The 23,975-nt window shown below is 32.4% G+C and overlaps 1 protein-coding gene and 1 pseudogene across 1 annotated transcript; one reads left to right on the top strand and one right to left on the bottom strand.

Moving 5' to 3' along the window:
* LOC111633699 lies at positions 1-1,422 on the top strand (annotated as a pseudogene).
* Positions 1,423-2,161: 739 nt separating this feature from the next.
* On the bottom strand, positions 2,162-23,250 carry LOC111633698 (serine/threonine-protein kinase RIO1-like). Its single transcript, XM_023378312.1, has 15 exons — positions 23,247-23,250; positions 22,983-23,084; positions 14,814-14,857; positions 14,575-14,671; positions 14,417-14,495; positions 14,156-14,342; positions 13,976-14,037; positions 13,739-13,906; positions 12,783-12,920; positions 12,604-12,707; positions 12,344-12,516; positions 12,183-12,269; positions 4,452-4,505; positions 4,224-4,370; positions 2,162-2,431 (listed from the first exon to the last, which is right to left on the bottom strand). Exons 1-15 carry the CDS (start codon positions 23,248-23,250, stop codon positions 2,324-2,326), a joined length of 1,554 nt encoding a protein of 517 aa, XP_023234080.1. The 3' UTR covers positions 2,162-2,323.
* Positions 23,251-23,975: the final 725 nt, after the last annotated feature.

Raw genomic sequence — 23,975 nt, 5'->3', positions numbered from 1 at the left:
ATGGAGAATGTAAGCAGCACGATTGACCTGGATACATGCAACATTGCTCAGGCCAAGACTGATAGTATATCACCTTGGTCAACTCCTGTGATAAATGTTGACCTTAGTTTAAAGCAATTCCCTAAGGAATGGACTCCAGACTACGTCTACAAACACCACTTTGCAGAAATGCAACACCATGACAGGAATTTATTCCTATTTACACTGACGGTTCTAAATCGGGTGATTATGTTGGCTCAGCCTGTGTGTGCCAGAACGAAATCGTGACGGAACAAATAGCACCATTTCTTCCATCTTCGCTGCAGAGCTGTAGGCTATCCACCTAGCCTTAAAGTATGTAATCAGAAAAAGTCATCGTCGCTGCATGATTTACACTGACTCAGTTAGTGCACTTCAGGCTTTGATCTCGTGTGAACCTAGTTCTCATTCCATAGTGATAAAAATTTGTAAACTGTTTTGCCATCTTACTGTGAGTAATTTCTCTGTAAAATTTTGTTGGATTCCAGGCCATGTAGGTATAAGAGGTAACGAAGAAGCTGACACAGCTGCTAAGTCAGCTAGTCCTTCACAGCATACAATGCATATTGAAGGAGGTGATTTGAAGCTAGTCGTTAAAAAACGACTAGCAGAGAGATGGCAAATTATGTGGAACGCACAAATCCACAATAAACTATATGAGATCAAACCTTTGAAGAAAATTGGACACATAATAGACAGCAGTTTGATAGGAAATCTGAGGTTGTCCTTACTCATTTGAGAATTGGACACACTCGACTGACTCATCAATACCTTCTGAAGGGTGAAGATCAACCAGTATGTCAGTATTGCAACTGTACTGTAAGTGTTAAACACATACTTTGCAACTGCCTTGCTTTTGATCAAAGTCATAGACAGCATTTTGGAAATGCAAGTTTGAGAGAGATTTTGGGCCAGAGGCCAAATCTTGATAAGATACTGAACTTTTTGAAAGTTGTAAATATTTATAAAGAGATTATTTATAAATACTTATATTTATTTTGTTGTTTTGATTATTTGCACTTATTTACACTTTTGTGTTGTATTTATATTTGATGTTATATATATTTAGTTGTTTTATTTTACCTTTTGCCATGGTGCAGCATGGCCTGTATGGCTCTTGCGTCAAAAAACTCCAACCAACCAACCTTATAAAATGTAACCAAATTTTGATGCATATGGACTGCTAAATTTCTTCAGTATTGAACAGGGCTACTTTAATCATAATCACCTTGTATGTGAAATTTAATATATTGTAAAACTATCATTACATTACATATAATACTTTGTATAATGTCTACAGCTGTGCTTACAATCAGAGTAGAGTTAATCAATTAGCTATACATTTATTGTAACAATTTCAAAAATAATCCACAGCTGGATGCTGAAGTTAAAGGAATCAGCTAGCCAGCTCTCTCACATGAAAAATTGCTCTCATTCAATCCTGGATCTCCCAGGATTGAATGAGAGCAATTTTTCATGGAATTGCTTGCCCTTTGAATTCCCAGATATATTGTGCTGTCCCTTGCCAACGTGGCTGCTCATTGTGGGGGTGGCTAAACCCACAATGGATATGATTTAAAAAGCTCCTTATAGTATTAACAGGTCAGATAACTCTAATGATATTTAAAATCATTTTTAATTATGTGATGTTATGTCAAACAGTTTATCATCAATCATCGTCAGCCTTTAGGATATATAATACACTCTTGCTAATCCAGCATCTCAATTACAAGGCATCCCCCCCAGTGTAACCATCTATATGCTTCAGTTTCCATGAAAATGTTAGTAGTGTCACACATCCCATTTCCCCATTTACTCGGGTTTTGTTTCCCTGCATGTATTGCACGTTATTAAGAATAAAGAATTAAACTTAGTTACTGTATCAAAGTACATGATTTCATAACAAAAGCAGTATAGCTCTTAAAAGAATTGGTGCTGAAAGTAAATGGGCTATGTCATTCATTGCCTTTAGGCCTATACACACAGTAATCTTGTGATTAGCAAAAGCACAAGATTACTAAGAGTGATTACCCTTAGCAAGAGTCCAGTATATAACCAACACAGTTTTGAATATTATATATATTGTAATAACCAGAATTTCAACAATTTGTTAAATGTTTCTTCCAAAATGAAAACTATTATATTAATAGATAAAATAATAACCACATAACTGCACATTTATTTAATCACTTATATTTATAGAAATACAAATGGCAAATAGATACAACTTATATCTATAGAGACCAATAACCTGTTTATTATACATTGACATACATTCTCTCTACTGAACTTGCAACACAATAAATTAATTCCTTTTATTTTTTCCAACCTTCTCCAGACGCTTCTTCACATGCTTTGGCATTTTGTGTTTACGCTTTTCTCGTTGTGCATCTTTCACTGCTTTCTTTCTTTCCTAATTTTTTAAAATAAATAATTTAAACAAATTATACATATTAACCAGGACTGTGGAGTCGCATAAAAATCTACCGACTCCAACTCCGACTTTTCCTTACCATCCAACTCTGACCAGGGGTGGATTTGTTACCGAAAGAGACCCGGAAATTCTGATGTCATCACGTGACCTCAGAATAAAATATTCAATAAATAGAGTTGTAATAAAGATAGAGAAGTCTTTTAGCTTTGAAATAAAAAGTTTCTACGCTCTAAGTGATATATAAATATGTATTCGATAATTTTTACTTTTTCAGCTGTTATATATAACAGAGGAAAAGTGTAGCGCTCGGTCAAAAAATGACCCCTCTCAAATTTTTACATTTTTTGGACTCAGGACACCCTAAAATTTCGAGATATGCAAAAGATTTGAGGTTTTTTCTATATGTGTGGATGTTAGACTGTGTGGGGGGGCTGTGTGTAGCGTGGGTGTCAGCCGCCCGGGGCAGAGGAAAATTTCGCCGCCCTCTTATTTAGGTATCTCAATTTAAAAGACTAAAATTCAGTTTCGTCACAGAATAAGTAATGAAAAATTCCGTGCTAGTGTTGCCACCTTTTTAAAATCACTGACCCGGACGGCAGGTGAGGTTTCTTCGAACAGAAGTTCCTGACGCATGCACAATGTCATCTTGCAATGCGAAACAATGCGAAGAATAACGTGCAGTGCATGCCGATTCTAAATCAGTTACAGTTAGCGACTAGGGAGACTTGGATAGGAGTAACGCAAGTGACCTAGCTCTATTGGATTTTGGAGGTGTAAATGATTACGAATGAATCGTACAAGCAAAGAAAATAAAGAAAAAAAAAGAAAAGGTCGACAGGTTGCGCACGATATTCCCGGACGGCGAAGCAGATGGTAACACTATTCCGTGCTCATTTCAATCAGTCCAAATTGTAGGTGGACGAAAATATGAAATAAAATGGTTCAAATTCTTACAAGATATTATTATTATTTATTGTAAAATTTTGCCGCTCTCTAAAACGTAATTTTTCCGCCCCCCTTCATTACATTACTGGTGGGGGGATATGATTTTGTTCATTCTGTTTGAAGCTTAATAATTTCTGTGGTCAGAGTGGTCAGAATCGGAGTCAGATGGTTTAACACAGGAGTTAGTTATTAAGCATTAAAGCGATTGAACTAAATCGTGTCCCCATATACATTCTAACATCTTAGGCGAGAACATCTTAACTATTATAAAATGTACTATTATAAAATGGCTAAAAAGCTTACTTTGAGTGTAGAGATGAGTTTTATTTCATTTTTTTAAAATTTTGAACGCTAATAACAAGTAAAATATTCTTTAAGAGATATGACACATGAACACTTTTATGTCTTCACCCTGTCGACCTTTCATTAAGAACCAAAATTTAATAGTATTAATGCCCCTTTATACGCAAGCTACAGTGCCACATTTCGTTTCTTAAATTTTACCCATTCTGAGATATCGTTTAATATCTCAGAACAGAAAATAAAGAAATTAAACAAATTAGATGCCAACACACACACGCGCTTGAATTTTTCCCATTAACTGACTTTTCTGAGGGGTTTGGGAGGTCTCCAAATGTGTAGATTTGCAAAAAAAAAAATGACACGATTCCTATACTTTTCCATTTTATATACATAACAAGTTGGTAAGTAAAAAGGAGTCGGACTCGGTGGATTTTTTGACGACTCCGACTCCGGCTAAAACACCAAAACTCCACGGCTCCGACTCCGCAGCCTTGATATTAACATAATTAACTCTTTAAATTACCTTTTTGCTATTTGGTGATTCGTCTCTAGGTCTCGCACTGTTCGAGAATTTCGAACCCTTCTCGTTATCCGAGCATTTATCTCCGATGGAATTATCATCTGAAGTCTGCTGCTCTTTATTGGCAGATGTGTTCAGTATTTCTGGTTGCTATTTAAATATAATATTTGAAATATATATAAATTTTAAAATAAAATTAAGAAAAATTTTAATAAATGAATAATTTTTTACTTCTGATGCTCCAGAAAGATCGGGCTTTAAACCAGTTATTGTGTGATATAAAACCTGAAATATAAAAATCATCTCTAAAAATTCATAAAATAATATATACAGTCAAAAGTCATTAATTTGAATTACTGGATAATTTAAACTTGCTGTTATTCTCCCCAAAAGTTGTATTTGCATTAAAACAAATACAATTAATTCAAATGTTTTTAATATAAATTTGGATAACACAATTCAAACTTAGCATATGTCATATTTTGAATATAAAATTTAAAAAAGAGATAGTAGCAAGTAGTCAACTGTGAAGCAATCACCCACTTCACAATTTTGTGACATTTGCATCTAAATTATGGAGTTGTTTAACTATTTTTTAAGATGTGTAAAGCCCAGTGCAAACTAGTTGATGCTCAAAAATACTGTTGCTTTTGACATAACATCAGGTAAGATTTGTTTAGTCATGTGACTATTTTCTTTTGACAATCTCATGATGTCACTTATGTCATAACTCTGAAGAACCAATAAGCATTTCCTTTTCTTCTTTACAAACTATTACTCAAGAAGAGTTTGCTTACAAGATGATAAAAATCAGTAATCAAGATTGTGTTACTTATAATGCTTGGGTTTTTTATTGGCAATGAATTAATTACTAAGAGAGATATAAAATATTTTTAGTGATATATATTTTATACCTTCAACTTCAATAACTTAATGAAATAATTATGTTTTCAGATGTATGATTATCAACAAAAAATATTTTCCACTCAAAATTGTAGCTTGTACTTGAAATTAAATGGCATAAATATTTCACTGCAGATGAGTGTCTCATGAAAAATCTAACATACTGGATACGAAGATCATCACAAAAACTATATATGGCAAAAAATTAGACATTAAATTACTGCCCAAATCTAAAAACTGTATGTTCAACGTCACAGCCAATATATTGAATATATTTTCACAAAAACAATTATATTAAATGCCTTAAATGAGATTCAAACTTGTGATTTAATGTTAAAAAATTAATGCCAATAAAGTTATATATTGTGTTATAAATTTTTGAAGAAATAGCTCTTAAAATAATTTAAGGAGCTATTTATTTAACTGTGTCTGTTATGGACCAAGTGATTAATAGTATTATTAACAAAATTATAATTCAATCAAAAAATCAACTTAAAGGAAACTTCTGGAAGATCATTTTTTATATATGATGTACAAAAATTTTAAATTTTCCAGTTTAGTTATTTGAACAATTAAGACCTTTATGATATTTGAAATTGGTAGATTTGCAACCAATTTTGCAGCAGCATCAACTGTAACCTTGGTCTCCAGAATTAATGAAATTCTTGTGCATTCTCTAAGCAAAATTTCTATACTAGTATATATTGCCAACAGAACTGAAATTTTTATTACAAACAGTAAATTGGATTCTGGGATATAATAGGTTCAATAAGTACCCAGTTTGAAAAGATTTTTATATTCAAACACAATAACATCTAAATATTTTTTTCATCACTGGATGCTCAATCTACATCTTGTACAAGAATCCTTACTGTGTCATCAACAATAGCTGTTGGGTATTTGGAATTTGACATTTTTTTCTCATTGCCTTTTAAGATTAAAGAAAACTACAGTGGGTGATCAGTTAACGAATAGATATGATAATGAACAAATCGGATAACGAACACTTCACTGAACAAACATAAAAAGAAGTGACTGAAATAGCAAATACTGATTGATTTTCCTTTGTCTTCAGGTAACTTTCTGGAGCATGGGAGACGTCAATGTAAACGCTCAACCCAATATATACAGATCAGATAGTATTCCTCGAACCTTGAAATACTCCCCTGTAATCCCAGCCTTTTATTTTTCTGACAAACAATTCTTTTATAGTATTTGTGAGACTGTCGGGCGGGCACTCATTAAGTTTTGCGTCAGTTTTTATTTTCAAAAGGTGAGAGTATAATAGCAAAGGTAGAGCGGGCAGAAGATGTCTGATGTTGTTGGGCAGTTTGGCTTGAACAAATCTACAGTAGGCGCAGTTCAATCTTATCTAAGAAAGATACAGTATAATTAAGAAAACTCAAGCAGCTAAAGGAGTAACAAATATCACATCTGAAAAATAAAGAACATTGAAGAGCTGATAATGGAACCTGAAACGGATCTGACGACAGAAGAACGCCAAGAACTCTTGAATGAAGAACACCAAAAAACTCAGCGAGATATGTTTTATTATGAAAAAAAGGATTAATGCCGATATCTGCTATTAATTAAAGATCTTTTGAAGAAGTGGAAGGATGTCAGAACAATGGTCATAGAATAGCATACAAACCAGGTTGAGGTTAATAGGCTTGGGAATCTCTACAATTACAATGCTATTAATTCTGAAAATCCTGAAGAAGAGAGAAAAGCAATCGACATTAGACAGATTATTTAACCCCCACAAACAAAAAAACATGATTAATAAAAATGCAAGTCTGTGTATATATGTATTTTTATTATTACATATAAAAAAACTTAGTAAGAAAGTATATATTTTTTTATTTTTTTGGGGTCTCCAGAACAAATTAATCAAATTCCCATAGAAATCTATGGTAAATTGATAATCGGTTAACAAACAATTCAGATAGTGAACAAAGTCTTGGAACGGATTATGTTCATTAACTGATCACCCATTGTATTTCCCTTATTTTAAACACATTTAATTTTATACCAATGAATGATCAACTAAGATTAATATGGAAGATTTCTCTAAATTCTTTTCCATATTAATTTTGGTTGATTTATTCTTTTCTTGGCTGAAATCTTTTTTAAAAGTAATGACAATGAAGAAAGTCAAAGTTGCTCAGTTTCTAGATCAGGTACTGTTTAAGAGAACATAATAAAATATTCTTCAATAATGTTACCCTCACCAATCTCAAATAGTTGATCCAAAAATCGATCAACTACTTGGATTATTTCTTCATCATTCACCAACTCTGTAGTACTAATGTTCTGGTTTCTGGAAATCAGCATGATTAAATCTTCTTCATTTGATGTAGGACTTTGAACTTCATCAATTGTGTTGCTATGTGAGGTAACATTATTGAAGAATATTTTATTATGTTCTCTTAAACAGTACCTGATCTTCTAGAAACTGAGCAACTTTGACTTTCTTCATTGTCATTACTTTTAAAAAAGACTTCAGCCAAGAAAAGAATAAATCAACCAAAATTAACATGGAAAAGAATTTAGAGACATCTTCCATATTAATCTTAGTTGATCATTCAACAGTATAAAAGAAGGGCTGCAATTTATATCAGTATGATGCACTTGGTTTTTTTATCAGTTGTACAATACTAGTAGCCTGGTACGCCCCCTAGTGGGCGTTATTTACAAATAGCCATTACCCGTTGAATGGGTTAATTAATATTAAAATATTACCTTATACTGTATTACCTTAACTATTTCAAACCTTATCGTCTTACGTAGTGATTCAAACCTATCCGGTTTTTCGTTATTCGCCCCCTAGTGAACATTACATGCATTCCGTGACAATAATAAATTCCTATTACAAATATACTGAATTATTTATATTGTTATATTGACCAAATAATAATTTATTTGCCAAATGAATAATAATAATTTATATTGTTAATTTAATTTGAATGTTTGAAATATGTCACATGATAGGGGCGCCTCTAGTGTCGGTTATCAAACGGTTACGGGACGGACGGACGGAAGGAAGGAAGGACAGACACCTGTTGAATGGGTTATATATATAGATAATTCTTCTGCCCATTTATTAGTATTGTTAATCTCCAACCAAGAATTAAGCATATTTTTTAAGTTTTGATTACATCTTTCTACTGAACCCTGATTTTGTAAGTGCTCCATGTACCATTTTTAATTTAGGCCACATGCTACAAAGTTCTTTGATGACATTATTGGTAAATTATTTTCTATCATTTTGTAGGATACTCAGTATATTGAAAATTGTAAAAATGTCTAAAAGAACATATACTACATTTTTAGCACTTTTGGTTTTTAACAGTTGTAGTTGAATGATAGTTGAATTTAGTAAGATGGTCTTGATACACAAGTATATATTTATATTTCTAATCAGCTTGTGACTGCTATCTGTAAGATCAATTTGACATCTTGAGTTCATTTCATTACTTAAAACTGGTTTATTATTAACTACCAAGTCTTTTTTGAGGACATTGTTTTTTCTGACAAATTATACACAAATTCAAGTAAATTATGATCATCTCTCTTATGATATTTTTATATTTCATACATAATTCTTTTTCCATACAGTTTCTGCCACCATGGCCGATAGTGATATGGGCATCGTGTAATATCTGAAATATTATTTCAGTGTGATTATAATATTTAATCAAATTATGTTATTTTACAGGCACAATTAATTTTTCCATTTCTCCAATAGATACAATATCATATCAATATACAGTAGAACCCCTCTAGTCCGCCCTCGGCTAGTCCGTCACTCCGGTTAATCCGACCGTGGTCGGAGTCGAGAAACTTGTCCCGACTCGTCGGTGACTCACCGTCCGTGGCGTTTTTCTGTGTTCGTTACAGTATATGTTTTACATTGTGTGTACTGTACATGTATAGTTTTGTGTATGTTTTTAACATGTCAGGAGTGAAACATAAACAGTTACTCTTTCATAAATGAAAAATTAGCAGTGCTACAAAGACTGGACAAAGGGGAAAATTGTTTATTTAACTTTTTTCTGATAATCCAACCTTTTCTGCGTTCCGACCATACCCCCAGTCCCAAAGGTGACGGATTAGAGGGGTTCTACTGTAAACACTGATGTTTTCCAGATAAGGTCAAAGCAGGGCTGTGGAATCGCGTAAAAATCTACCGACTCAGACTTTTTCTTACCATCCAACTCTGTTTCATATACATAACAAGTTGGTAAGTAAAAAGGGAGTAGTCGGAGTCGGCGGATTTTTTGACAACTCCGACTCCGGCCAAAACACCAAAACTCCGACTCCACAGCCCTGGTTCAAAGTTACTTTTGTTTTTGACTCTTTCATTTTTTGTATCATTGTCAAAAGCACCAATTTTGGAGAAAATTTGACTATTCTTACCTTTTACTGCTATTAATTCATTTATTTAACTGGTTATTGAAGTACTTATTCATATTACAGCAAAATCTCATTTTAAAGGATCACAGAACAATGGATTTCTTGGAATAACAGATTTTCCCAAGTCCCATCAAATAAATGTAATTTTTTTAGCTTTTTTACTGTAAACATTGTGATTTTTCCAACTTTTAAAAAATATTTAGGTGTTTCTGGGTGCTCAATTAAAAATATATAATGCACAAAGCCAAAAATATACACGTAATTGTTGAAGTTTACATTGCTAATGTTGCAGACACACATTAGCACCCTCCTATAGCACATTGATTAGTGCCAATTGTAAAGTGCTAATGATTATACATATCATACCTTGCCTCTCTTTGTACTTACAGTATATAACTTATAGTTTTTGTCAGCTTTGCCATAATCACATATGGCATAATGTATAATCTTATAACATATGTGTTTCTGCAGAATAAAGTATAATGATCTCAAGAGACTGAATAATTTCAAGTACAAATATTTTTTCTATGTAGGGGTTAAAAAAATTTTCCTGGATGTGTGGAAAGTACGTTGTATGCAATATACAACTTCTAGACAAAAAAAAATTAGAATATTCACCTAACTAAATGTTTAGTGTACATTTTCTCATGAACAACACAGAGTACAAAACATTTTTTCAACTCTACATAAACAGTGCTTATGTATATTTATTATATCCATTGATCAGACAAATTAACTCAAACGTTTTTTTGTTACAAATGGAAATGAAATGACAAAAAAATAGAATATTAGCTAAATGTTGGTTACACATAAAAAATATAATAAAAACTTAATGTTTTGTGGTGTTGACGTTAGTCATAATTACTGCTCGCAATCTGTTGGACATGGTATGAATTGATGTACATTTGTAAAGGTACATTTGTTTCTGGTGATGCAGTTCCAAATATGTCAAATGCACGTCAGTAATTTCTCTTTAGAATTGGGCACCATTCATTAAGTCAGCGTTTCATGACTTCCCACAAATTTTCAATGGGTTTAAGTCTGGGAAATTGCTTGGCCAAGGCAGGATTGCTATCTGTCATTCTTGTAACCAACGTATCATTGACTTCATGGTATGAGAGGATGCACCATCTTGTTGAAATAAAAATGTTTCCTCAACTAAATCCTCTGCCAATGGTATCATAAATGTCTTTAAAAAGTTTTGATGTCTGTGCATTGACATGTTCCCAAAGAATGCACAGTTGTCCTACTCATGCATCCCCAAATCATAATGGACAATGCAAACTTCACGGATCTCTTCATACAATCCTTTTCGAAGGCCTCTTTGGTTGTTCTCCATACACATGAGCCTTGGTCATCACAGGAGAGACAAAACAGGGATTCGTCACTGAAGAGAATGTTATTCCAATCATTGTTTCCACTTTCCTGCTCTAGCTCCAGGGTTAATCCATATGGGTTGTCATTGATCATAATCAGAACAGACATATCAGATCAAATCAGAACAGACATACACCAGTTATTCCAATCGTTTTGTCCCCACATGAGCCTTTCTCTGCATCATCTGATACGCGCTTGTTGTTTCTTTTTCGTTAGAGATGGCTTCTTCTTGGGAACACGGCAGTTGAAGTACAAGTTGTGCAACCATTGGCATGTGATTTAGCTACTAATGTTCACTCCAGTTGGTCTCCATTTGTTACTTAAAACTTTTGTTTTTCAGTACTCCAGAGACTGTTGGCTGCGAGCACTTTACATAATTTGCAATTTCTGTTTGTGTAAGGCTATGATAGTATCTTTAGTTTTGTCACTGATGTCATGCTTACACCCTATGTTGTACTGTTATACTGTTCTGTCCAGCAATATGCAAATTTGCATTACAATTTAGTTTTTATGGCTGTTTGTCTGGCTGGTTTTACTAATATTCTAATTTTTTGTCATGGTCAAACTGTTATTCTATTTTTTTGTCATTTCCATTTGTAACAAAAAAACATTTGAGTTAATTTGTCTGACTAATGGATATAATTATAAAAAAGCACTGTTTATGTAGTGTTGAAAAAAGTTTCTTACTCTGTGTTGTTCGTAAGAAAATGTACACTAAAACAGTCCATTTTAGGTGAATATTCTAATTTTTTGTCTAGGAGATGTAACAGTTTCTCAGAACAATGGATGATTTTCAGTGGTCTCATCAATTCATTAAAATGAGATTCTACTGTATTTAATAACTGCTCCATTATCAATATTTTTTTAAAAAGAAGACACACTATTGTAAGAGATAAAAGTATAATTAAAATGTTGCACAAGATAAACTATTGGCCTCAAGAATTTCAAATTTAATAATAAATGCAATGTACACACGTAACTCAGATGTAAGTACTGATTGGTTAACTTCTCAATACGTTATCATTTCACTTGATCAGATGATAGCAATATTTATATTAACCAGTCAGCATGATAAATTATGATAAAGAACTGAAATTTATTACAGTGCCCAATTTTGTTTGTCATTATTCATAATGGCCAGGCATTATTTACAATGCTCACATTAATCACTTAGTCCATAACATATCTATTATTATAATATTTGAGTTATTGTGAGAATTATAATTATTAACCTAAATTATTGTAACATGGATTAAAAATAACAACCTTTTCTCCTTCTTTTGCTTGAGAAACATCCCTTTCATAATTAATCACTTGATTTAATCTCTGTGGAATGTAAGCTTGTTTGAATACCTATTTAAATAAAGAAACGGTAAGATTATTATATTTAATAAATATTTCAAAATAAAAATTAAAAATCTAATTACTTCTTCTTCAAGTTTCTCCTTTTCACTCATCTCTTTTGCTGTTCTATTACAAGTAACTTCTTGCATTTTTGACAGGTAATCATCTATATTACTGTTATTGATGTTTGGATCAGTGATGAAGTCAAAGAGTTCCTTGATAGTCATTGTGGGTACTCCTTTTCTTCTAAAATAACCTAAAAGTATTATCTTGTTTAAGTATTGTAACCATGATCAGTTTTATATATTCTAGTATGAAATTTCATTAGATATTTTATTCTTACCACTAATATTTTGACAATCATTTCGTAAAAACTCTAATGCAAATGGATGATCGTGCTCAACAGACTGCGATACATCTATAATATATGCTTTTCCTTCATGATATCTAAACAAAAAAATTATTAAAATTAAAGTTTAAATTTTATTAAGTTAGTTAAACATCTAAAAATATTTTTCTCACAAAAGATTGTAATCACTCAGATCGGCGTGAACTAATTTGCAATCAATGTAAAGTCTACGCATCATTATGATACAGTCTAAATATAGTTCTCTAGCTTTAGATTCTGTAATTTCAACATCTTTTAATAAAGGAGCAGGCCTACAAATAAATTTGAACAGATTAGTATTAACAATAAGTCAATAAAACAAAGTGATCAAATAGAAAAAGTTATTTGCAAAGAACACACATGGTGATGCTTGAATGATTTATTTATTTAGAGCAGCAAAAGTTATCCCTTGAGTATGTATAAATAAAGTTCAAAATTTAAAGCTGAATAATCACATAAGTGATTTCATCTTGCCAAGCCAGCATATAATCACATGACACAAAATGCACCACTAATAGCCACTACTTTATTTGTATGAAATCATAGGAAGATGATGCCAATGATGCAATAATTTTAGTGACATTCTGTTCTTTGTGGAAAAAAGAAAACAAAACATTGATTTATTATTTTTTTTATCGTTTTTTATCTTTATACTTTCCATCCCTTTTACTAAAAATTTCATTTAAATTGCAAACTTCTTTTAATTTCCCATTCTCTGCATTCATCCATCCAGCCATTTTGTAGAAAATGTCAAACCATCTGATGACATTGAAACAAAGAACATCTGATACAGTTGTCACTGAGTGGACATGTCCGATTCACACAATAAAAAGTAAATCTAGCTTGAGCATCTAAGTTGCACAGTTATGCTTAATTTAGATGCTCACTTATTTAAATTGTACACATGTAGTGCCAAAAGTGTTTAAATTTCAAGGTGACATTGGCTTACATGGATATCCAGCTTAAGTGTTTCCTGTTATACATAACAGCTTTCCAACAAGCACAACCAGCTTGTGGTGTTAAGTCTATTTCTTGCAAGTAAACTTTATATTTGATCACATTATATAGTATATAAGTATAAGTTTCATACCATCCATCCTTTCCAATAAATTTCATTATTAAAACATGACTTCTTAATAGAATGGGTTCAGGACAAGGCAATCCACATCGATGGATTCTAGTAAGATTTCTCATTTCTTTCTCTGCCCACGTTTTTACCATTTTTCTTGGATTGTGACGACAATATCCATGCCGAAATCTATTATAAACTCATTTAAAATTTTTTTATCCAGATTATTTATTATACTAAAATGATGAGAAAACTCACCGAAATTCTCCATTCACATATTTGTCTCGATCTTTAAATACTAATATAGAAGTCTTATATATCTAAATTAATAAAAATTGATTTGATGAATCCTATTTTTCAAATAAAAAAACATAATTTAAATTTTTTTACTGAATACAAAACTTCATTAGGAATTAATTTAAAATTCAAATTTCAAACCTTTATTGCTTTGTCAATTCCATCTTTAGATGTAGCATGATAAACATTTGCTTCTTTGCCAGTACTGATACATCCATTTATTTGTTCAATAACACCACGATTCAATAATTTAAATAAAATAATTCGTGTTCGTGGATCTAAAACCTGTTCGACAGTTGCACGAAACGCTTTATCCTTAATCCTAACTCTAAAATAGAAAATATCAAACTAAATAAGTCAAATTAAACTTAAAAAAAACTGGACATTTGAAAGAAAAATTACTTTTCAGAATCTGAATGCCTTTTATTCTCTAAAATAGAGTTAATGGTACTGCGCAGCACAGGAGGACCTTCATATTTATCTATAAAAAAAATTAATGAAAACTTTTTAATGTTATGTGATAAAAATTATTCGTTGTTAAAATACAACATTCAACATACCAACATTAATTCTATCTTCAAATCTTCTTAAAAGTTTTTCATTGGGTTGAAAATTTGTTGGTTTAGTTGGGAGACTTTGTTGATTTGTATGAGATTGCTAAAATTTATTATGTAATTACCAAATTAAAGAAATACCTTTTCTTTTTTAATTGTAAAAATATTGATAATCAATCATGGTAAATTTACTAAATTTAAGACTGAATTTCAACAAAAAGATAATGTAAATTTATAACTCTTACTTGATTATTACTTTGTTTCAAGACTTTAGAGTGATCATATAGTTCTAAAATCAAATGAAAAGATTTCAATCAGAATTAATATAATAAATTATTTTAAAATATATATAATTTAAAACATTGATCTCTTTTTAGTATCAATTTACAATAATCATCTTAAGTGAAATAACAGAATAAGTTGAATTTATGACAAGACTGTATGTTTAACTTATGACAGAATTGTGCTTTCATGACCATATCATAAATCACAAATGCTATACTGTATCTATTGCATATAACATTATTCATTATTGAGTGAATCCATATACAGGATAGTCATAAAGTAACTTGGGAGTGCAAAAATCAAGGAATCCATTGAAACTTTTGCAGGATTAATACAGGGTGACATGTGTTTGTAATACACAAAAATAGGGCAGAACACATGTCATGATTACATTTAACATAACTGTATATTGAAATTTCCAATACAACATTAAACAAACAAATTCACACCTAAATGCTAATTCCAGCAGTAAATGAACAAATAAACTTTAATGTTCAAACATTTTCGGCCATCTTTCTAAAGCTAAAACTTTTCGAAAGATAGAACTGTTTTTTCTGTTTTATGCATTTTTCCTGATGAGGGTCTCTGAAAGATGGCCAAAAACGTTTGAACATTAAAGTTTATTTGTTCATTTACTGCTGGAATTAGCATTTAGGTATGAATTTGTTTGTTTAGTATATAGTTCCAGTTTATGTGTGCCAGTTTTTTGTCTGATTTACAAACACTGGAAATTTGCATCATCATTGAGATTTTGCCTGATGGAAAACAATATAAGGGGTTGGAGCAAAAAAGAATAGAGGTATCAGTGTTTAAACAATGATATGCAACAAGCCAATACCCATGAAAGAAGATCCACACAGGTTTATGAATAAAGCAACAGAATCATAGCTGAAGCTTACTGTGATGTCTGCTGTGGGGTATAAAAGCATCTGTTGAGTGGAATTCAGACAAAGCAGACATTCTTGTGTTTTCTGCTTTGGTTATTCTGTAAAATGTGTAACCAAAGCATTTTACAGGTATATACTATCCTCATCACAGATCAGATTTAACTACAGTTTAGAATGTGCGAGCTGTAGGATGACCATTGAATACCCACCTCAAAGAGCATTGCACTTCCATCTGTAAGTGGCTTATGACCATAGCCCTTGTCACATAAGCCACCAACTCCAATATTGTCATCTATTTTGACCAAGCCCACCTCCTATATTGTACCAACTACAAGGAACAAAAATATTTGGAACTGTTGGAGATTTTTACAGCAACTACAAAAAATGCAGCGATCAACTTCAAAAGATTTGGACTCCTTCCCTCTTGCACGGAAGCTGTTCAATGACATCTCCTAATTTTTACATCTGTCTTCTACTTCATTCAACTTTACATGTGGATGTCAATCACTAATTAACATGTTAACAGCAGCCCGACAGGCATGCGGCCATACTAAGTAATCAACTAATGAGATGTCCGATGGCTGGACATCGTTATAACCAATGCATTTTTATTCAAGGTTAAATTTTCCTGGCTTTGTAAGACATTGTTTTACATCCTAGTGGTGGCCTCTCACAAACATTTGTAAAATTGGCTTTGACGCCGATCGTCCTAGGGGGTCGTGAAGTGGTTTGACAACCAGCAGTCGTAGCGTTTTTTTTAATAAAAAACTATTTTACATTTGATAGTGTTTTTTAAATAGTAAATAGTTAAGAAAAAAAGAAGAAACATATTAAAGACTAGTTTAATTCTTTTATTTCTGTGAGATCAGCCAGGACGTGGATCTTAGTCTACGACACTTACGGTGCGCGATCGTGAGATCGGCTCTCATAACGTTTTATAGGAGGGCTGTTATATTTAGGAAAAGGGGATTCAAGACTGTGAGGTCTTTATCCCAAATTGTCAGGGTCCCGACACCAGTTAATCAATCTTATTATACGCAGATTAACACGCGTTTGCGATCTGATTCGGAAACAATTTAAGAGACATTTAAGTATATTTAACAAGAGTAAATTTAATAATTCTAAAACAAAACGAATACAAATAATCGATGAACGACAATTAAGCGACAAGCCATAGGCTAAGACCTATTCTATGGTAATGCGCGATCGAGAGAGAGAGCTCACAAGATTATTATAAACATACGACCTGTTTCAGATGTCGTTCGTCTTCTTCTCTGTATGCAAGTTCAGTTACTTCTTCGTATGGGAGATCAATACGTGCACACATATAAAAGTATATTTCCTACGTGTAGACTCTAGACTTATTCCGTATGTGACTCGTCTGAGGACGTTGGTCATCAGGAGGGAAACGTATGTGGAGTTTGTATGCTTTCGGATCTGTTGCTGAACTCCCCGAATTCGAACTAATTTCCCTTATATCTCCTGAATTTCGACCAATCATCGGCCAGTAACTCTTTCATGAAAACAGATGAAAGGGGGATGAATGAGGGGTAACCATTTCCCATCTGAGCTGGATTTTAACCAGATAAGAGAAAGTCATGGGATGTTCTCTTCTGTGAAAGGAAGTAACATCTGTTATCTGGGTTTTTCCCACGTTAAAACAGTATTTTTCTCACAAAAATTAAAGTAATATTTGATGACATTATTTTAACGTAAATAATAAAATATTAATTTAGACCCAGGGGCCTTTCGGGTCTCACATTACTCCCTTATCTTCAAAAATCACACTACATTTAAAGAAGGCGTGATTTTTCACTGCAATACACAAGTTCAAATTACGCTCTCTCTCTGGAAAAATGGCGTTACACAAATAATATCTTAAAATCTATACAATAGATTGAATTAAATTCAAAATTAAAATACATTGATTAATATAATAAACAATCATCAAAATAATATTATTAAAATAAACACAATGAACACAGGTGTCTTCGTCTTGGATCAACGGCAAAAATTAACAAGTTCGTTGTGTGTTTGAATGCACTCTCGCTTTCTCTGAATGTTCTAAAAATAACTTGACTGAGGTGGGGAGTGCATTTAAAAAAAAATTTCCTTTAAGAAATTGTTCTCAAAAGTTATTAAGTTCCTATTGTCCTTTTTCACACCATTGGAACGCATCTGGAACGTGTTTGTGTTGAAAGTCTTTACTGAAGCACTCCTTTTGGGTGACTTCTTGTATTTGTTACACTATCATTGGTCCTTAAAGATCGTATGATGTCTTCTTCTTATCATGAAACACCTTTTAAAAGTTCAAGGTTCACTATGCACTATTAAAATGTTAAAATGTGTATTCCTTCTTCTAAAAGTTCATTTAACATAACCACAAAAGTTCAGGTGGTTGAGTTCATTAAGTATTTTATGACTCCAGGGTCATTTAAATCCATCTGGGCAAAGGTCACTTTCACCAAAGTATTTTCACTTTAAAGGCAGTATGTTAACAAATTACATAGCTTTATTAAAGTCTCTCTCTCTCTTATTACTACATTAAGTCTTACATATAGACTATACCATAAAATATTATTGTTATTCTATCAGGGTAAACTCCCTTCGGATCGATCATTATCATAAAGTATATTTAATTTAACCTTAACTTATTATTTTATTACTGCTATCTTAAATTTAATAGGTTAATTATTCCTTAAGATTATTGAGTTATTCTTGACACTCGGAAGTTGGTAAGACTTAAGGGTCAAAATAATAATACAACCTTACTATTTCTAAATATAGATACCAATTTTCTTTCTATCGATAATTATTCCAATCATATTTAGAAAAACATAGGTATATTCAAAATATCATTAGCGAACATATTATGCATTGTTTCTTATTTTACTCGGCTTTAATATTCTTAAGAAAATTCTACGCGAAATTGATAACGTAATAATGTATATAGGAAGTATTACAATGTATATAACCTAACTCTCTTCCTTTCCGAAATGACTTACTTCCTTTTTTATATTATCTGTATGTATACGAATCAAAACCTTATCCTTATCTCTACATGGAATTACCGGATCCTTGGTTCTATTTCCGACTATCAATTCGAGGTATCGAAAACCGATTTAAATTTTATCTTTGTGTTATTCACAAGATGAAGCATTTCTTTGAAGATATTATCCTGCGTATTTTCATTATCTATCCTTTTAACCATATTTAAATCAGAGTAACAGGTATCTTCTTTACTACCGCTATTGTCTATCTTTCTCTCACGAGTATTATTTGTCTTTGGTGGGGAATTTCTTAGAATTTTCTTTTCTTTCTTATTTCCCTTATATGCTCTTCGCTTATATTTATTTGCATTTTCATTTTCCCTAAACTGTGGTTGTCTAGCAGCTTCAATACCTTTTGATTTTATGGGAATTGATCTCTCCGTATTATTATCATACCCTTTTCTTTTTCTATGTATGTTTTTCTTAATTTTTCTATCATTTTCCTCAAAATATAAGTATTTTCCAAATAGCGTTTCCGCTCGGGATATACTTGTATGCTTCTTATATAGTTCTCTCTATAGTATTCCCCTCTGTGATTCGTATTATAATTGTATCTCTTAGGTTCTCGCTTATAGTATGATACGGGTACGGCTGAACAAAAATGAAGGCTCTTGCCATCAGGCAAAATTAATCTATTTTCTTTATTGTCTATTTTGATATTTTTTCTCTCTAGTATATCTTTACCTATGGTACCATCGCACGGGTATATGTCTTCTGAATTCACTATTCTACAAGTAGCTCTAAATTTATTTCCTCTTAGCTTAAACTCAGGGGTGGCATTTCCTATACCTACGACTGTTTCTCGGGGTGAATTATCTATCATTACCGGCAGTTTATTGTAAAAAGGCTTTATTCGCTTTATTCTATCTATAATGCGCTTAGATATTAATGAAGTGTCTGCCTCTTCATCAATTCTAAATTTAGTGGGTAAGTTATTTACATAAACCATTACTATTGGTCTATCATCTGTCTTAACATTAGACAAAGCACCTTCCCACATATCTGTTTCTCTATAACTGCACGGTTGCGAACGGAAATGCTTATCTCTATTTCGATCTCGCTTTTTCATGTCCGCGTCTTTACGGAAGTGCACCTCTCTTTCAGCTTTGTTATAATTTTTCCTATCTTTTGCTTTTAAAATGTTTAATTGTTCTATCAATTGTTCTAATTTCTCTTGTATTTCTTGTATTTCATAAGTACGTATATTTTCTGATTTATTTTCCTTCACTACCCGAACTATATCACTATGATTGCGTCCTTTTGTAAGGGCTTCAATCTCCTCTTCCTTAATCGCTATTTCTAAAGCCTGATCGAATGTTTCGAGTTCTCTTGACATCACACGTTGTCGTATTTTGATGTCGACCCCATTCACAAATTGAACCCTCAACCTCTCGTCTAATTCCTTAGCTTTAATCTTTTTAATTATAGCTATTTCCGCAGCATTCTTTCCCTCTATTTCTATTTCCACCTCCTCGGCTAAAGCCTGCAACCGGACAGCGTATGTTTGTACATCTTCGTCGCGATTCTGAACACAAGCATAGAATCGTTGTAATCTAATGGAAGTAGGGATGCGCTCAAATCTATCAATTAATATTCTTTTAAAATCATCGTATTTGTCTACATCTTTAATTCTTCTATCCCTACGGCTAAACTGTTGTGCTAATCCCGTTAATTTTAATCTAGCCACTGTTAATAACTGACTCTTGGTCCATGAGGCTAGCTTTCACACATCTTCCAATGACACGAAAAATTCCTTAATGTTTTGCCCCGTTTCACCTGAAAAAGCAGGCAATAAAGAGACAAAGCCACTCATGGCTCCCAACATAGCATGGGTAGGATTTCCTTCTGCAATATTACTTTATCTTATAAGTAACCTACAATTTAACTTACAATTAATCTACGTATTTTAACAACTTAAAGCGACGTATTCAGCCCGAAAAACCAGGTTCTGCACGTTCTGAACCCTACTCCTGCTGCCAGATGTGAGATTCTACCGCGGGTGTTTTTAGTTCGGAAAACCTACGGCTGGGACACCACTGGTGAGATTCTATTACGGGTGTTTTTTTTTTTTTTTTAGTTCGAAAACCCCCACTCCTGCTACACCACTTGTGAGATTAGCCAGGACGTGGATCTTAGTCTACGACACTTACGGCGTGCAATCGTGAGATTGGCTCTCGTAACGTTTTATAGGAGGGCTGTTATATTTAGGAAAAGGGGATTCAAGACTGTGAGGTCTTTATCCCAAATTGTCAGGGTCCCGACACCAGTTAATCAATCTTATTATACGCGGATTAACACGCGTATGAGATCTGATTCGGTCACACAATTAGGAGACATCTTAGTTGGAAACGAAATAATAAATTTAATAAATAAGAAAATAAATCATACAAAAGGTGGATAAACAAAAAGACAGAACCACTACCAATAATATACAATCAGGAGATAATTAAGCTTATATTATATCCTATTCGCGATCGAGAGAGAGCTCACAAAAACGTTATAAAACATACGACCTGTTTCAGATGTCGTTCGTCTTCTTCTCTGTATGCAAGTTCAGTTACTTCTTCGTATGGGAGATCAATACGTGCACACATATAAAAGTATATTTCCTACGTGCAGACTTATTCCGTATGTGACTCGTCTGAGGACGTTGGTCATCAGGAGGGAAACGTATGTGGAGTTTGTATGCTTTCGGATCTGTCGCTGAACTCCCCGAATTCAGACAAGTTCCCTCTATATCTTCTGAATGCCGACCAATCATCGGCCAGTAACTCTTTCGTGAGAACGGATGAAAGGGGGGATGAATGAGGGGTAACCATTTCCCATCTGAGCTGGATTTTAACCAGATAAGAGAAAGTCATGGGATGTTCTCTTCTGTGAAAGGAAGTAACATCTGTTATCTGGGTTTTTCCCACGTTAAAACAGTATTTTTCTCACAAAAATTAAAGTAATATTTGATGACATTATTTTAACGTAAATAATAAAATATTAATTTAGACCCAGGGGCCTTTCGGGTCTCACATTTCATTAAAGTAATTAATATAGCAAAAGAAAATATAGGAAGTACGTAATTTGACACCCCCTATTGTTTATTGCCTCACATATGTTCTTTAACCTGCAAATATCTTGACACATGCTTTAAAAACATGTAATTAGATGATCAGATGTAATTACAGTGAATTGTAAAATAAATAGGGCCTCTCTCTCTCTAGGTCTTCCAACTTGCCAGTCAACATTCTCTCTTTTTTTCTTTTTTTTTTTTTTAACTTTGCCCTACTGACTGTTATATAACCACCCTTCTATTTAAAATTTTAAAAAAATATTAAATATCCGATTTTTTAATTCAGGCTCCTAAATAGACAAAGTATCATATTGCAGGCAGCAGTAAACATGTTAAAAGAAGTTCTATATTTTTTAATTGAATATTCCATCATGCTCTGTTCCTTTTTCAGTCTCTAGCTTGACAATGAACAATTATTTATTGTGTCATCACAACAACACCAGGCTGCAATTTTTAATCATTTTTCATTTATTTAATTTAAAATATATGTTCTTTATCTCAAATTAGTAGTGGCTTGCCCCTGTACATCATACTTTTCCTTTAACAATAGAGTCATGTCAGTCATTTATTAACTGCTTTCAGGGGAAGTATTGAAATTGAAATAACACAACTGGTTTGCATTGAAAGTTCCAATATAGTTAATTGGGGCCTCCTGCTCTTAACGTTTCCATATCTGGTCTTGGATTTCATCTATCTAACTCCATTCTCAAAATTAAGAAAAGACAGATGGATGGACAGGCAGACAGATGACAATGGAAATTTATAGGTCTATAATTTTTTCAAATTGTAGCCCAATGACAATTTAACACAGGAGAAAATGCTTTCTACTATGTCTTGTTACATGAATTTTAATGTTTCTAAATGTGTTATAGGTTACATATAGCCCTAATTCATGAAAAAATGGTGTAAATTGAATACCATAAACAATGAAGTAATTTCTTTTTAATTTCATAATCTCATATCCTTCTTGTACATCCTTGCTACTGTACATTGCATCATTTCCAAACAAAGGTTTGTGAATATACTGCACATTTATATAAACTATTGTACTTTTACAAACAAAATTCTTAAGAATAAATAAAAACTATATAATCTTCACATATATATAAATAGTTAAATTAATTCAAGTACCATAATCATAAGAATTTTTGCAATTATATAAATCATCATCATTGTCATCTTCATAAGGTTCTATTTCCTCCTCCTTATCTACATCAAAATGCAATTTTTTCACTATAAAAAAAATTTAATAGAATTTAATGAGTCAGAAAGAAAATAATTTGACTTTATAGTATAATTATTAGCAAAAAATATTTATTTAAAAATTTTCCAATGACATTTAGTTATATTTAAACAAGCATTTTTTAACCACTCTGCAGTGATCGACGGATATACCCATCAAGGGCGATCACGTGGCACTGGAGAACGATGTCTATATCCACAAAAAATTTTAACCAAAAATTATAGCAAAAAAAAACTTCACATAAAAAGGAATTTTGTGACAATAAAGAAATTTTTTTCTTTACTAGATGTAACTGTTTAAAAAATTTTTTCCAAAACGCGTGGGATAATTCTTAAAAAATTTCCCACGTTTATTCTCCACTACATCGTGATAGCACCATATCTGACTAACCCTCTCTATAAAGGTTAATATGAAATTTATGAACTAATGATAAAAATTTACAAATTACATAAAAATATATTTAAAAGATTATGATAAAAATATACAACATAGAATAATCATCAAACTCAGTACATGTAATATTAAATTTTCAACAAATGTTTTTAAAATTATATATACTGAGATGAAATGCCCACCAACTGAATCTATTGACTTCCAAGGGTGCAGAATATGTCTGATTGCAAGAATGAAGTTTGGGGATATTTAAAGTATAAAATATACAGTGGTACCTCAGGATACGAACGCCCCAGCATACAAAATTTTCAGGATACAACACGAAATTCGAAATATTTTTGCTCCATGATACGAACAAAAACTCACCATACGACGTTACATTAGTTCGCAGCACCATTTTTTATTCACTTCTGTTCGTCGGTCTCAGTTTGCGTGTTTGCTTCGTCATGGAAGGATCTTGCTCGATAAAGGAAATCTCGAGGTATTAT

This window comes from Centruroides sculpturatus, unplaced genomic scaffold (genome assembly GCF_000671375.1).
Source record: "Centruroides sculpturatus isolate CEXI.00-Female unplaced genomic scaffold, Cexi_2.0 scaffold647, whole genome shotgun sequence".
NCBI classification, from domain to species: domain Eukaryota; kingdom Metazoa; phylum Arthropoda; class Arachnida; order Scorpiones; family Buthidae; genus Centruroides; species Centruroides sculpturatus.
The sequence above is the reverse complement of the archived record's forward strand: the minus strand, read 5'-3'. Positions and strand labels throughout refer to the sequence as shown.